Source organism: Trichomycterus rosablanca, chromosome 10, assembly GCF_030014385.1.
Source record: "Trichomycterus rosablanca isolate fTriRos1 chromosome 10, fTriRos1.hap1, whole genome shotgun sequence".
NCBI classification, from domain to species: Eukaryota; Metazoa; Chordata; class Actinopteri; order Siluriformes; family Trichomycteridae; genus Trichomycterus; species Trichomycterus rosablanca.
This window is the reverse complement of record NC_085997.1, coordinates 35,996,516-36,010,675: the sequence shown is the minus strand read 5'-3', so window position 1 is coordinate 36,010,675 and position 14,160 is coordinate 35,996,516. Positions and strand designations below refer to the sequence as shown.

The 14,160-nt window shown below is 40.2% G+C and overlaps 1 protein-coding gene across 2 annotated transcripts; it reads right to left on the bottom strand.

Moving 5' to 3' along the window:
• Positions 1-1,728: 1,728 nt before the first annotated feature.
• On the bottom strand, positions 1,729-8,266 carry mylpfb (myosin light chain, phosphorylatable, fast skeletal muscle b). 2 transcript variants are annotated; one of them, XM_063003868.1, is made up of 6 exons: positions 8,199-8,266; positions 6,524-6,619; positions 2,468-2,648; positions 2,284-2,362; positions 2,129-2,177; positions 1,729-2,034 (listed from the first exon to the last, which is right to left on the bottom strand). In XM_063003868.1, exons 1-6 carry the CDS (start codon positions 8,199-8,201, stop codon positions 1,933-1,935), a joined length of 510 nt encoding a protein of 169 aa, XP_062859938.1. In that variant the 5' UTR covers positions 8,202-8,266; the 3' UTR covers positions 1,729-1,932. The 2 variants fall into 2 exon arrangements, with proteins under 2 accessions (XP_062859938.1, XP_062859941.1); XM_063003871.1 differs by lacking the exons at positions 6,524-6,619; positions 8,199-8,266 and adding an exon at positions 3,518-3,577.
• Between the last annotated feature and the right edge of the window lie 5,894 nt (positions 8,267-14,160).

Sequence of the window (14,160 nt, the reverse complement as noted above, 5' to 3'; positions counted from 1 at the left end):
TGAAAAACTAAAAGAAATATGGTAAAATGAGGGTAATAGCAAAAATGTACAAGCATGGAACAGTGGTCTCTTTGCCAAGGTTGGTAGGAAAGCCCAAACTGTCACCTCATACTGTGAGGAAATGTAACAACCAGTAATCATCAGTCTGTCATGAATTAAAAGCGCTGGAACACAAGTGACACTGTCCACAGTAATACTAGGGGGCTTAGAGGTTGCCAGGCATGATCATGACATCAGCGGCAAATTTAGGTTAAAATGAGTATAAATAAAGCCAGTTTGGCTGCACCCATTACAAAGTACGTAGAACAAACTCAGCCTATGCTGAGGGAAGAGGTAAACTCTCACTCACTTTCTCACTCACTTCAGTGACAAGTTATTCAAAATATTTCAGTCAGACACCCCTCATACATCTGATGGGTGTCCATATGCAGAGATATGTCCCTTTGAACCACTTCAACTTCAGGTACCATGACATGGAACAGTGGTCTCTTTGCCAAGGTTTGTAGGAAAGCCCAAACTGTCACCTCATACCTCATGCAATCTAATAACCACTAATCACCGGTCTGTCTGGAATGAAAAGCTCTAGAACACAAATGACACTGTCCACAGTCATGCTAGCTTCATGTTGCCATGGGCTTAGAGGTTGCCAGGCATGTTTATGAGATCAGCAGCAAATTTAGGTTTAAATCAGTATAAATAGGGTTTATGGCCTGAACCCATTACAAAGTACATAGAACAAACTCGCCCTATGCTGAGAAACTCGTTCCATGCTGGGTGGTCAGACGTAATCCAAGAACCATTAAAAACCTGTCCGCCATGTAGAAAAACCTTCTAAAACACGTCAAGCGTGTTTTATATTGCTGTGGGCTTAGAAGCTCAAAATATGTTGCTGATCACATGGCTCAAAGCCGCCAGTGGGATACAGCTTACTTGACTGTAAACAACAGCTTCTAATTAATTTTTGAAATTATTTTTTTATTTGTTGGTTGTTCTTGGATTTCATTTCACAATTCAGATCAATCTGCTTTCAGTGTTAGCACAGAGTCTGTTTAATGTACTATATATTGTAGCAGGTGCTCTCATACAAGCCCTGTTTATATGAGCAAAGAGACGTTATCGATTGTAGTCAATTGTAATAGTTCATAGGGAATTAGGAGTCCTTGCTGAAAGGTAAATGACATAAAGGCTTATAATGATAGAAATAAACGTGGTGCAATTTTCTGACCATATGGTCAACATGATGTGGGCATTATAAGCTTTTTGGGCATCACATTTGTAATCCATGGGCATTAATTTAGAGATGTGCGATAAAAAAAATTTGGAGTGTAGAAATGTCTGTAGGTATTTGTGCACATTTAGTCAAAATAATTTTTTTGAGGTTCAAAGTGTGAATTTAAAATTCCAATTAATCTCAATAGCAACTTAAGTGTTGAGCCTTGAAACGGCAACCTTCTGATTACTAATCCAGGAAATGTACCTAGAAATGTAAGTGATACGTTATTTACTCAGACACAGAGAACCCACAAACTGCTTCTAAAACTTCAGATTTAGAAAAAATATCTGCTCTAAATCTCTAAATCAAAGCTGGGTCAAGCAGCCCCACCGACAGAGGTGGAACCATCTGGTGGTTTCAAATAAGAAGCTACGCACTCAAGATCTGTATTAAAATTATGTTGTGAAGGTGCTACAATAAAGCAGAGAGAGAAAAAACTCAAGATGTTCGAGCTGAATGAAACTGTTTTATTTTTTTAATGAAAATGATCCCACTTGCTCCATCGCTACTAACATTCAGACGATCTCAAAGCCACCTGACGTCCAGTTCAGGATCTCAGCAACGGAGATAAAGTCTTTCATTGGTCGTACAAACAAGAGGGTGAAAGCACTGATTAGGGGTAGGAAGGTAAGAGGTAGAAAGATGGTGGATGAAAGAGTTTATTCCTCCTTCTCCTCGCCGTGTGTGATGACATAGCAGATGTTCTTGTAGTCCACGTTGCCGGCCACATCTGGGGGGAAGGCAGCCCACAGGTTCTTCATCTGAAATAGATCCCAAAAAAATCATTATTGTGGTTAGAAATGGATGATACATCATCAATGTCAAGGTTTTAAAAGATATTCAATGCTAGGTTACCTCCTCAGCGCTGAACCTGTCGCACTGGGTGGTCAGAAGCTCCTCAAGGCTGGAGAAAGAAACCGTTCATCAATAATGTTTATTTAAAACAGATCAGTTCAGTCAACCATTTTAGAAAAAACAGTTCAGATCAGTGGGCTGAAGTGGAAACTTACAACTCCTTCTTGATGGAGCCGGTAGCCTCGGGGTCCAGGACCTTGAAAGCGCTTACGATGACGTCTTCGGGATCAGCACCTGGAAGAAGTGATGAACAAGTGTGAGATTTTAAGATGATCAGCTGTGTGATGCCATGAATAAATACGTAAACAGATAAATCATAAGTGCTGATGAGCAACCCACCCTTCAGCTTCTCGCCAAACATGGTGAGGAAGACGGTGAAGTTAATGGGGCCGCTGGCCTCCTTGATCATGGCCTCCAGCTCCTCATTCTTCACATTCAGCTGGCCCATGGATGCCAGCACGTCCCTCAGGTCGTCCTTGCTGATGATGCCGTCCCTGTTCTGGTCGATGATTGTAAAGGCCTGTGTCGATGAGGGAAACAACAGATGTCATTCATTATTCAATTTGTTTCAGTTGAATGGTGGCACCTCCTAAACAAGTAATGACAATTATTTGTCCTCAATATAGAGGTTCCTTTTTTAATCAATTAAAATTAGGAAATCAACATAAGTTACATACTGGAACTTTTATCTGCCAAGAATTTGTGGACACCTGACCATGAGCTTGCTGGACATCCTATTCCAAAACCACTGGCATTAATATGCAGCTATAAAAGCCTCCACTTTTCTGAGTAGGTTTCTTCATGATTGTACCATGTATATGGGGGTAATTGTGCCTATTTAGTTTAAAAGAAACCATTAGGATTAATTAATAGGTGTTAATTAGGGTTGAGGTCACGGCTCTGTGCAGGCCACTGAAGATCTTCCATATAAGAGTCACAAATTTGAATCAAATAATTTATTTTGTATTACTGATTTAAAACATCTGTCTTAAACTCAATCATTAAATGGTGTCCACATACTTTTGGCCATATAGTGCGTATGTAAAGTGTGTTTCCTGATATGGTCCTAACTCCAAGTGTCACCTCTGGGTGTTTGTGAAATCTAAGAAGTGAAACCTGAGAAGCTGGCAGCTGCTAAGATCTTTCTTCTGAGATGTTAAACTGGTCCTGGAACTTATGGCACGAGTGTGGAGATATTTAAAAAATCGATTAAGCTTGTTCCACGTCCAGAACTATTACTGATGTTCACATGTTTTATGAATGATCATTCACCTCCAACTAGTTCCTTAAAGAAGCTTAAGTTCTCTGATGAGCTTTAAGGTAAAAATCCAAACATCTTCACATTTTAGTGGTAAGTTTTGCTTGTGGTTAAAACATGGTGGTACATACCAGCTGTTGGGCAGCACATTCCAGTAGTGTCATCTGGACCCACATAAGAGAAAGTGCTGACTGCTAGCATGGCATGTTCTTTGCTAACACGAACATATATAGCCAAAAATAAATAGAAAGACTAAAAATGCTTAAGGTTTGAGGAGAGATCTATACAGGGGCAACGTGTCCAATCATCAACTTGCTTTTTTATGTTCATGTCATGTTAGATTTATACATTTTGTGAAATAATAACTAAAATTCAGCTCACAAGTAAACATGTTATGTACTTCTTTAATATTTCAAGACGAGTACTTTTAATCACTATACAAAACCAAGAAGTATTGCCTTTTTATTATAATTATAAAGTTTTATTAAAGGAACAAATCCAAACGTCGTAAAATATTTCAGTTGTGAGCCGAATTTTTTTTATTTTTATTTTTATATTTTTTTTCCTCCGAATTTTCTCCCCAAGTTTTCTCCCAATTTTTAGCGCTTCCAATCTGTCTTCCGCTGCTAACAGGCACACCAGACCTGCATCCAAGGAGAGCACGCCGCTGCCCCACGCCTTCTTTACACGTGTACAGCCCTCCTCTTCTCGTCCGTGCATTCTGCACGGGCGTCTCTTCTGCAAATCAGGGTCCTTACACAGCGCATGAAGACCCACCCACCCACATACATATAGTCCGGTCCCCCACCCTGCAGGCACTGCCAATTATGCCCGCCAGATGGCGCCCAGCCGACCGGTGGCAACACCGAGCCTCGAACCGGGAGGTTCAGAAACTCGGTGCTGGTGCGTCAGCGGAATATCCCGCTGCGCCACCTGGGCGCCTGAGCCGAATCATTTTAATGAATCGACTCCGAGACTTCCTTGAAATAAAAAAAATGTTATGTACTGCTTAAATTTTTCATAACGAGTACTTTTAATTACTAAACAAAACCAAGAAGTATTGCTTATGCTAATCATAATCATAAAGTTTTTTTTAAAGGAACAAATCCAAACCTCGTATAATTTTTTAGTTGTGAGCCAAATCATTTTAATGAATCGACCCCGAGACCTCTTAAAAAAAAAATGTACTGCTTAAATTTTTCAGGACGAGTACTTTTAATTACTAAACAAAACCAAGAAGTATTGCTTTTGCTAATCCTAATTATAAAGCTTTTTTAAGGAACAAATCCAAACGTCGTACAATATTTCAGTTGGGTGGCGAATCACTTTAATGAATCGACTCCGAGACTTCCTCGACATAAAACAATCGCTGCGTCCGGAATCGCATACTTCCATACTCAATAGTACGCGAAATGAGTACGCGAGAGCGGTTAGTATGTCCGAATACACAGTATACACAAAGAGGTACGCGAGAAGTACCCGGATGACCTACTTATTGGGCAGCCATGTTTGAGTATGCAAGCGAAGCACACTTGCGGTCCGTTAATGTATCCCATAATGCAACTGGAGCTGCGTAGGCGTTCGAAGCGTAATAAGAAACAAGAAAGATAGCGGAAAACGGATTCCTCTGTTTACAAGTGTAAGTAAGATAAATAAAATAAAACATTTTAAAGACGAATAAATAACAAAAACACGATAAATATCCAAAAGTTTGGCGAGTGGAGTTTGTAATGAGTCTGTAACCATGGTGATATTATCACGTCGCACGTCATCACTTGACGTTGGTAAGATGGCGGATGCAGTGCGTATCAGTGTTGTGTGCATACTGCATACTTCTGTACTGAAAGTATGTACTTTTTTACCGGCAGAGTAGTGCATACTTCCTCCAATCTAATACGTACTCTCTAAGTATGCGATTCCGGACGCAGCTAATTACTCTTTTGGGGATTGACTCTAAACACAACAATTTGTGTTTTCATGCCCCGTCCATATTAAAGTATTCTGAAGGGGTATCCAAGATAAAGCACAAATATTTACAACTAACATTAACTTGCCATACACTTATATTATGGTTATGAGTCGAGCTGAATCTATTTGGGAACCGACTCCGTGACGGATCATTTTTCCATTTTATTTCCAAGAATCAAATAATTGACTCTTTTTCGGATAATGTCTCAGTCATTTTAGCTATCCGTCTATAGTATTTACTGTGAAACAATAACAAATATTATGCAGGAGCACCAAGAATCACGTTTTGTACCAAGTACAACATTTGGAATTGAAGCCGAATCGAGTTCGTAAATCGACTCTGAAGCATTAAAGTGAACTGACTAATTCAAATGGGTTGAATCTAAGAATCGACTCATCTCGATGATCGGCTCCAGCTATTACATTAGTACATGTGAACTAAACAACAGCCAATAATTTTACTTCCAAAGAGATATTTTATATTTAATTAGTAGACTTTAAATTAAGTTAAATTATTAAATGAAGTGTTATCTTTTAAATGTTTACAAATGGACTATGGACACAAGGGGGGTGGGGGGTAAAAGGGCTAAGTGCTTGGGCACATAAATCACCCCTCTGTACAGTAATGGGGTGATTTACGTTTAGCAAAAACTATTTTTAACATTGACGTTTTGGGACCTACTGCAACTCAGACCTAAAACGTACATGAGTAAACATGTCAGATGATGGTTTGCTTGCTCAGCAGAGCTAAATTTACCTTTATTTACTACGTTTATAGTACCGTCTGTTATGTAAGTTGAAGTGGTTGGAAGTAAAGGTTCCTCTAGCTCAAATTTGTAGGATTTCCTACATTATTAGTTTATTTAAATTTGCTTTGAGCAGTATAAGCAGTTACTTAGGATGTCCCAATCGTACAGGGGTCCAAGCAACGTATTTCATAAAGGTACAAAACATATACAACATATATAAACATACATAAATAACAGAATTTAAAGGAACATAAAGCTGTCATTTCTTTTTATGTTATTTTATTTCTATTTCATTAACAGGAATCTTTATTGACCTTAAGATTTCAGTTAAGGCCCCCTAAAAGCTCATAAAGCCCTGCTTGTTACAGTACATTTTGTGAGAGTGTTAAAATGTAAGGAACATGCTGTTTACAGTCTCACCTCCTTGTACTCCTGGATCTGGCTCTGCTCAAACATAGAGAACACATTGGAGCTGCCACCCTCTCCCTGCTGCCTCCTCTTGGCCTTCTTGGGTGCCTGGAAAACACAAAGTTCCTTAAGAATCTACACCAAGAACTAAGAATGAACTGTTTTGGATGTGTCATGCTTTGCATCTCAGCAGTAGACGTCACACAGTGCCTAAAGAAGAGCCATTTTTTAGATGTGTGTGTGTATCAGAACACTGTTTAGATGATTCGATTAGACCAGGAAAAACATGCTGGAACAACCAACCAGAGCTGAGTATCCCAAAAGTGGTAGAACAAGGAGCACACTGAAAATCTCTACCAGTAAAGATGATCACCATTTTATGATACTTTTGAGGAAATTGGGTTCAGCCTGATTGATTTCCAAATAATAATATAAAGAATTTTATACCAACCAAGCAAGAGCTACGTTTATGAAACTGTAGCCTTTTTTAAATGAAATAACCACACTGTTGACCATTAGACATAGGAGGCAGATCTGTAGACCTATATCTCATTATCTAATTCATGGAAGGTCTGATCGCATCCAGAAATAAGGTTGCCAACCATCCTAAATTGACCTGGAGCTCAATTTTTATTAAAAAAAATGTTAAGGTAATTAAGGTTCAATGAAGTTATCTGAGGTGCAGCTATTAGAAAGTCTAGATGTGTGTGATATAGTGGCTTGGATTTTTAGGACATATGTAAACAAACCAATTAAAAGTTAGCAATATTTTATTTTTACTGTTTTAAAGTGGCAATTTAAAATTAATAGAACGTTGGCAACAATATCCACAAATGCCCAGTCAGGTGGGAGATTTTAATAGCAAACAAATCAATCGGTTTGTCTTGTTCATCAACAATCTGTCCTGCTTGGTTTGCTATTGTTTGCTATAAATTACACACAAATTGTTGAACTTTTTTTGAACCCAACCCCTAATCCCACTCCCAACTCTAACCCTAATCTAAGACCAGTGAAACAAAAATGGTCTTTGCTTTTAGTTGACTTATTTTTGATATGTCATGTCATGATCAAACCGAAAGTGTTTCATGCTGAAAACAGAACTATTTATTAAACAGTGTGAAACCACAAACACTTATTTTAATTAAAGATGTTAAACTAGAGGATCTGTGCAAATGATCTAGATACGAGGGCAGCGCAAACAAATAGTTAAACAAATTTAAGAACAGTAAACAGCACACCAAACAAACCCCAAACATTCCAACATCAGCACAAAAAGTGTAACCTTTAAAATGCTAAACAATATTTTAATTAAAGTTCTTCAAACGTGTATGCAAATGAGGTGAGAAAGCGATACACACAAACATGACCTGCCAATGTGGACCTTTAGACTGCTAGTTCTATTCAAAAAGTATATTTTAACATTTAACATTTTAGACCTTGGCTTGCTTTTATATAAAAAAAATATTAATAATTCTTTAGATCTGATTATCCATAACATAACAAAGCACTCTAGAAATTATCTAACCAGATAATTAAATATTCTTTCAGTTAAAAAATGTATTTATTTATGCTATAAAGGGTTCCTAAGTCTTACTAGTTTATCTTGTTTAGTATTAAATTATTCTTTCTTCTCACTGTCACTGTAAATTCCATCCAAATTTCTGAAGGCACATCGAGGAACACTCACCATCTTCTGAGCTTTTGTGGAGTTTAAGGGTCAAGAGAGGAGAAGCCCACGCCAAGACGGTGTGACTGACATGTACATTTTGACCCTATGGGACTTATATACTGGCATGGGAGGGCTAACTATAGCCCCTCTGTCAGGTTTGGCAGCGAAAGAGAGAGTAAGGGAAAGGAACAGAGAGGGCCGGTGGCTTCGAGTGTCACCTTTCGCCTCCCCAGCCAAAATAGGACCGAGACGCCTTGGAATGGAGTGAATTCAATCCTGCACTTCTGGCCCCAGTTTGGTTCAGCGTGTGGACTTATAAGGAGAGACGAATACTTTTGTAAGCACTCTGACTCTCAGGGTATTATTTAAGTTCTTCAGTTTATTAAGATTCATTTTTAGATTATTATAAACATCAAGATTGGGCTTTGAGAGAAGGACGACTAGTATCTGGTCTGGGTCGATTCACAGCGTGTAAATAAGATGATAAATTGAGCTGCTTGTATGTTTTACCTTCTTTGAGCCAAGCACGAAACGTGTTAAATGATTTTTTCTGTCCTGATCAATTCCAACACGACTCCGGCATTACCATCATGGATTAGTGGGTATTTCATTAAAACTCCTCACATCAACACTTGTTTTGTGAATGGACCAACTATAAATAGAGCCACATGACATAAACACAGCCAGGGTGTCGTAAGTGTGTTTGAAAACGGACGCCAGTTCAGATCCAAAAAGAAAACCAGCCCAGAGCTCCTCCAGCTCTTGATAAACACACATAATTCGAATTCGATAATTCGATTTGGCTTGTTATCATTATGGCTAGTCAGATTGTAGAATATTATGCTCAGAAGTCCAGCTTGGGTGTTCTTGTGTGTGTTTTTAAAAGGAATATGATCCAATAGAATTATTAAAATTCCACTAAGATGTTGACCAGTCCAAAATGAATCATATTTCTATCTGCAGAATTCTACAGTAGAGTTAATGCAGCGTAGACTTGCTTGGGTAGTGCAGTAGTTCATTACTGTAGCTCACCATCACTGACAACTGGGTTCAAATCTCAGTCGTTCTATCGACCAGCCGGGCAATAGAACCGGACACACTATGACCCTGACCAGGATTGTTTATTGTTTGTTTATTGGGATTTTAACTTCATGTTTTTACACATTGGTTACATTCATGACAGGAACGGTAGTTATTCGTCACACAAGTTTATTTGATTCACAAGGTTATATCAAACATAGTCATGGACAATTTAGTGTCTCCAATTCACCTCACTTGCATGTCTTTGGACTGTGGGAGGAAACCGGAGCTCCCGGAGGAAACCCACGCAGACACGGCGAGAACATGCAAACTCCACACAGAAAGGACCCGGACCGCCCCACCTGGGGTTCGAACCCAGGACCTTCTTGCTGTGAGGCGACAGTGCTACCCACTAAGCCACCGTGCCGCCCCCTGACCAGGATAAAGCGGTTGATACAGACATACTGAAGAAAATATCATACTTTACCGTTATTATTGAGAAAAAAGAATAGAATAAATATTTATATAGATTTTATAGATCACATTTTGCTCAACATATCAAATTAGTGGGCGGCACGGTGGCTAAGTGGGTAGCACTGTCGCCTCACAGCAAGAAGGTCCTGGGTTCGATCCCCAGGTTCTCCCCGTGTCTGCGTGGGTTTCCTTCAGAGTGCTCCGGTTTCCTCCCACAGTCCAAAAACATGCAGCCAAGCTAATTGGAGACACTGAATTGTCCTATATGTACCCGGCCGCGTCCCAAGCCCGGATAAATAGGGAGGGTCGTGTCAGGAAGGGCATCCGGAGTAAAAACTGTGCCAAATCAATAATGCGGATCACGATCCGCCGGCGACCCCTAACGGGAGCAGCCGAGGGAATATAGATATCTATCAAACTAGTGGACATAGAATTTTGATTATGCAACTCATTTAACTCTAAAATCAATCAACAAAGCACGAATATATCATAAAAATGTTCAAAAACAAAACAACTTCTTGACACATATTTATACAGAACATTTGAAGTTTCCATATTATCTTATGATTAAGTCAAAAGAAGTGATGAGCCGATGGCCTGAGCTTTCCACCAAACTTCAGTCGAGTACACCAATCAAACACAGAGAGATTCCAACATTCAGATGGGGGGAGGAATCTAAACAAACAAACTGCTCTAGTTATAGTGCCAGCCTGATTCTCCTTGATCTTAGTGCTGGATTAGACACTATTGATCATGACCGTCTCATTAGCCGGCTTGAGCCTGTAGTAGGTCTCGAGTGGACAGTGCTGAATCAGTGCTGAAGCTTTTCTGTTAATATTGATAATCTATTCTTCACTGTGGCTCCCATCAGAAGTGGAGTTCTCCAAGGATCAATATCCGGTCCACTGATTGTTCCAATACATGCTTCCTTTGGGCGAAATCATTTGAAAGCACAACATTCAATTTCACACATCTCTGTCAACAGCCAAGGCTGATCTGTTCTCTCTCAGGCGTCTCAACGATTAACTTGAGGACACTGTGGCTCCCATCAGAAGTGGAGTTCTCCAAGGATCAATACCCGGTCCACTGATTGTTCCAATACATGCTTCCTTTGGGCGAAATCATTTGAAAGCACAACATTCAATTTCACACATCTCTGTCAACAGTCAAGGCTGATCTGTTCTCTCTCAGGCGTCTCAATGATTAACTTGAGGACACTGGATGGCAAATCATTTTTTTTTTTTCAGTTCAGTGATAATAAACCTGAGGTTATTCTCATTGGTTCTCCTTCAGGTCTACTAACAATTTACCAAACAAGCCAGGTGGATTATCACAGTATGTAAATCTTGAGGTGATTTTAACACCACTAACACCCTGGACTACACACTGGATCTATTATTTATTATCATTTGCACTTGCACTTTACATAAACTGTCTACCTCATACATATCTGCACAATTATATACACATTAAGACTGGGGCAGCTAGTCCTGATAGAGGGAAAGATAAATGCAGCTAAGTACACCGAGATCCTTAAAGAAAACCTGTTCCAGAGTGCTCTGGACCTCAGACTGGGGCGAAGGTTTACCTTCCAACATGACAACGACCCGAAGCACACAGCCAAGATAACAAAGGCGTGGCTTCAGAGAAAGTCTGTGAATGTCCTTGAGTGGCCCAGCCAGAGCCCAGACCTGAATCCAATCGAACATCTGTGGAAGGAGCTGAAAATGGCCGTGTGTGGACGCTTCCCATCCAACCTGACGGAGCTTGCAAGGATAGGCCAAGAGGAATGGGCAAAAATGTCCAGAAACAAGTGTGCCAAGCTTGTAGCTTCTTTCCCAAGACATCTTGAAGCTGTAATTGCTGCCAAAGGTGCATCAAAGGGTGTGTACAGAGATGTAACCCCTAAATAAACCATTTTTGTCAGTAAAATAAATTGCATATTTTCTAAACCCTGTTTTCACTTGGTAATTATTGGTGATTGTGTGTAGATGTTTAAAGCAAAAAAAAAAAAAGAACTCAATCTATTATAGAATGAGTCTGTAATGTAAATGTAGGTGGAGAAGGTAAAAGGGTGTGCAGACTTTCCGGCTTGACTGTATTTTTATGTATACAGACCTAATACCAATGTAAATAGGTATGGTTGATGCTGACTGCATTTTGTTGCCTTGTACCTGTACTGAGCAATGGCAATAATGTTGAATCTATCTCTGTATTTTTGACCATGACCTTAGATTTGATAAACAAATACATTTAAATGTCAGGTCCTTTCTCCCCCCCTCAGGATTGGTTGGTTGTTCCACAGTCTCTCGTGTCTGTGCGGTTGTGGAATCAAGGCCGTGTAAGAACCTACCTTTATTTATCAGGTCTGCTGCACGGGTTTTACTGAAAACTAACTTTTACCTGTCAGCCTTTCACCATCTTTGATGTTTTTATTTTTGGAATCTGATGGTGTGGTTTGTTTTATTGGTTTATGTGCAGCACTTAGCAAGCTTAATACTCACTCACTTTCTTTCCCGCTTATCCAATCAGGGTCGGGGGGGGGGGGGGGGCTATCCCAGCTTTTCAATGAGCACAAGGCACACAGTAACACCCTGGACGGGGCGCCAGTCCATCTAAGGGCAGACACACACACACACACACACACCTATAGTGCAATTCAGTGTCTCCAGTTAACCTGACTGCATGTTTCTGGACTGTGGGAGGAAACCGGAGCTCCCGGAGGAAACCCACACAGAACATGCAAACTCCACACAGAAAGGACCCGGACCGCCCCGTCTGGGGATTCGATACCAGGACCTTCTTGCTGTGAGGCGACAGTGCTACCCACCGAACCACCGTGCCGCCCACAGCAACTTAATAGAGTTTTACAAATAAAACTTCACTAGTAGTAAAAGGGATGTTTTGTGATTAAACAGATTTGCCATGTGTGTTCATATGTAGAATTTTACATTACAAGTACAAAATGTGTGGTGGCACAGCAGGAAGGTCCTGGGTTCAATTCCCAGGTGGAGGGGTCCGGGTCCTTTCTGTGTGGAGTTTGCATGTTCTCTTCCAGGAGCTCTGGTTTCCTCCCACAGTCCAAAGACCTGCAATTAGGATAACTGGAGATACAAAAATTTACCTAAGAGTGGTGACCAGTGAATTGCTGGTACTGTGACCCTGACCAGGACACATCAGTGGTAAAACAGACAGCAAAATGAAGTACAAAATGTTACAGGTTCTAATATGCAAGCTGTACAGCAGGTTTTTCGGGAAAAAGCTTGTGGTGGCTGTACGAGGTTGAAACGGAGTCAGATCTGATTATTTATAGGGTCTGTTCACGGATCTGGATCACATTCGATTATTAGGGGTTTAAAAGGGTCGGCACACTGGGACACCAGAGCTGGGATCTCGAATACATCGTATTGAGTCTCGGCTCTGCCTGCCGTCTGGGCTGAGCAGTCACGTGAACAACGATTGGCCTGTTGTTCATATAGGGGTGGGGTAGCAGTAAGCCGGATGGGGTCTCTCTTAAAACTAATGAGATTACAACCTCTTCTGGCTGATTAATGTCACCTGCACAGAGATGAGAAAAGAGTGCGCTGATCAGGGTGTGTCTCTCCGTACACAGGGCTGATCCGCATTGCCATAGTCAAAGTGTAGGTAATAAGATGCATACGGCTGCTGCCCACGTGTCGGAGGGGGTGTGGGTCAGCTTTGTTCTCCTCAATCAGAGAAGGGATCGGCATTAGAGAAGTGGAAGCATGACGCATTCGGGCAATTGGACGTGCTAAAAGGAAGAAAATGCATAAACAATATACTGTATATACATACTGTATATATATATATATATATATATATATATATATATATATATATATCGATTCCTTTTTGCATTTTCCCTGCTGCATTGTCGCAGTTCATAAATTCAATCCCCATACACACTCTGGCGACCATTACGGCTTGCTCTACACATTAGCTGGTCCTTTCCCAGTGATGGATGTGTAACAGGGTAACAGATGTGTACAGGTTAACAGATTACAGGTTACAGTTTAAAGTTGATGTGGTGGGTGTAGCCCAAAAAATAGCTAATAAGCCAAGCTATAGCCTGTACGTATAAGGCACAGCATTGAATTGTTTTTACGACTTACAATTTAAGCACCGACTGTTTGGAACCATGTTGCCTCATGTTGCTTTGAAATCTCACGAATCATCAGAGCTCTTTTATCGGTAATACATTTTAATAAGTATTAATGTAATCTAATAAAGTAAAACTGTTCATGTTTTCTTAGCTTGTCTGATATTAGCTTGTCTGATGTTAGCTTGGTGATGTTAGCTTGGCGATGTTAGTTGAGGTTAAATAATCATTCCTAATGCAATACAAGAAGGAAGGAAGAACACTGAAGTAAACCAGTGTTGGTTTGCCATTCTGATTACTCAGAAAGAAAAGTGTCAGCTGCTGAGACCAAAATAACTCAACTTCCCCCCAGTTCAGTCAGACTGG

What these genes read in the sequence shown, in the direction of transcription:
- mylpfb (XM_063003868.1), bottom strand. An exon ending in GTTTGGCGAGAAGCTGAAGG is followed by an intron (nt 2,363 to 2,467) that starts GTGGGTTGCTCA and finishes CACTTCTTCCAG; the next exon opens with GTGCTGATCCCGAAGACGTC. An exon ending in ACAGGTTCAGCGCTGAGGAG is followed by an intron (nt 2,035 to 2,128) that starts GTAACCTAGCAT and finishes GATCTATTTCAG; the next exon opens with ATGAAGAACCTGTGGGCTGC.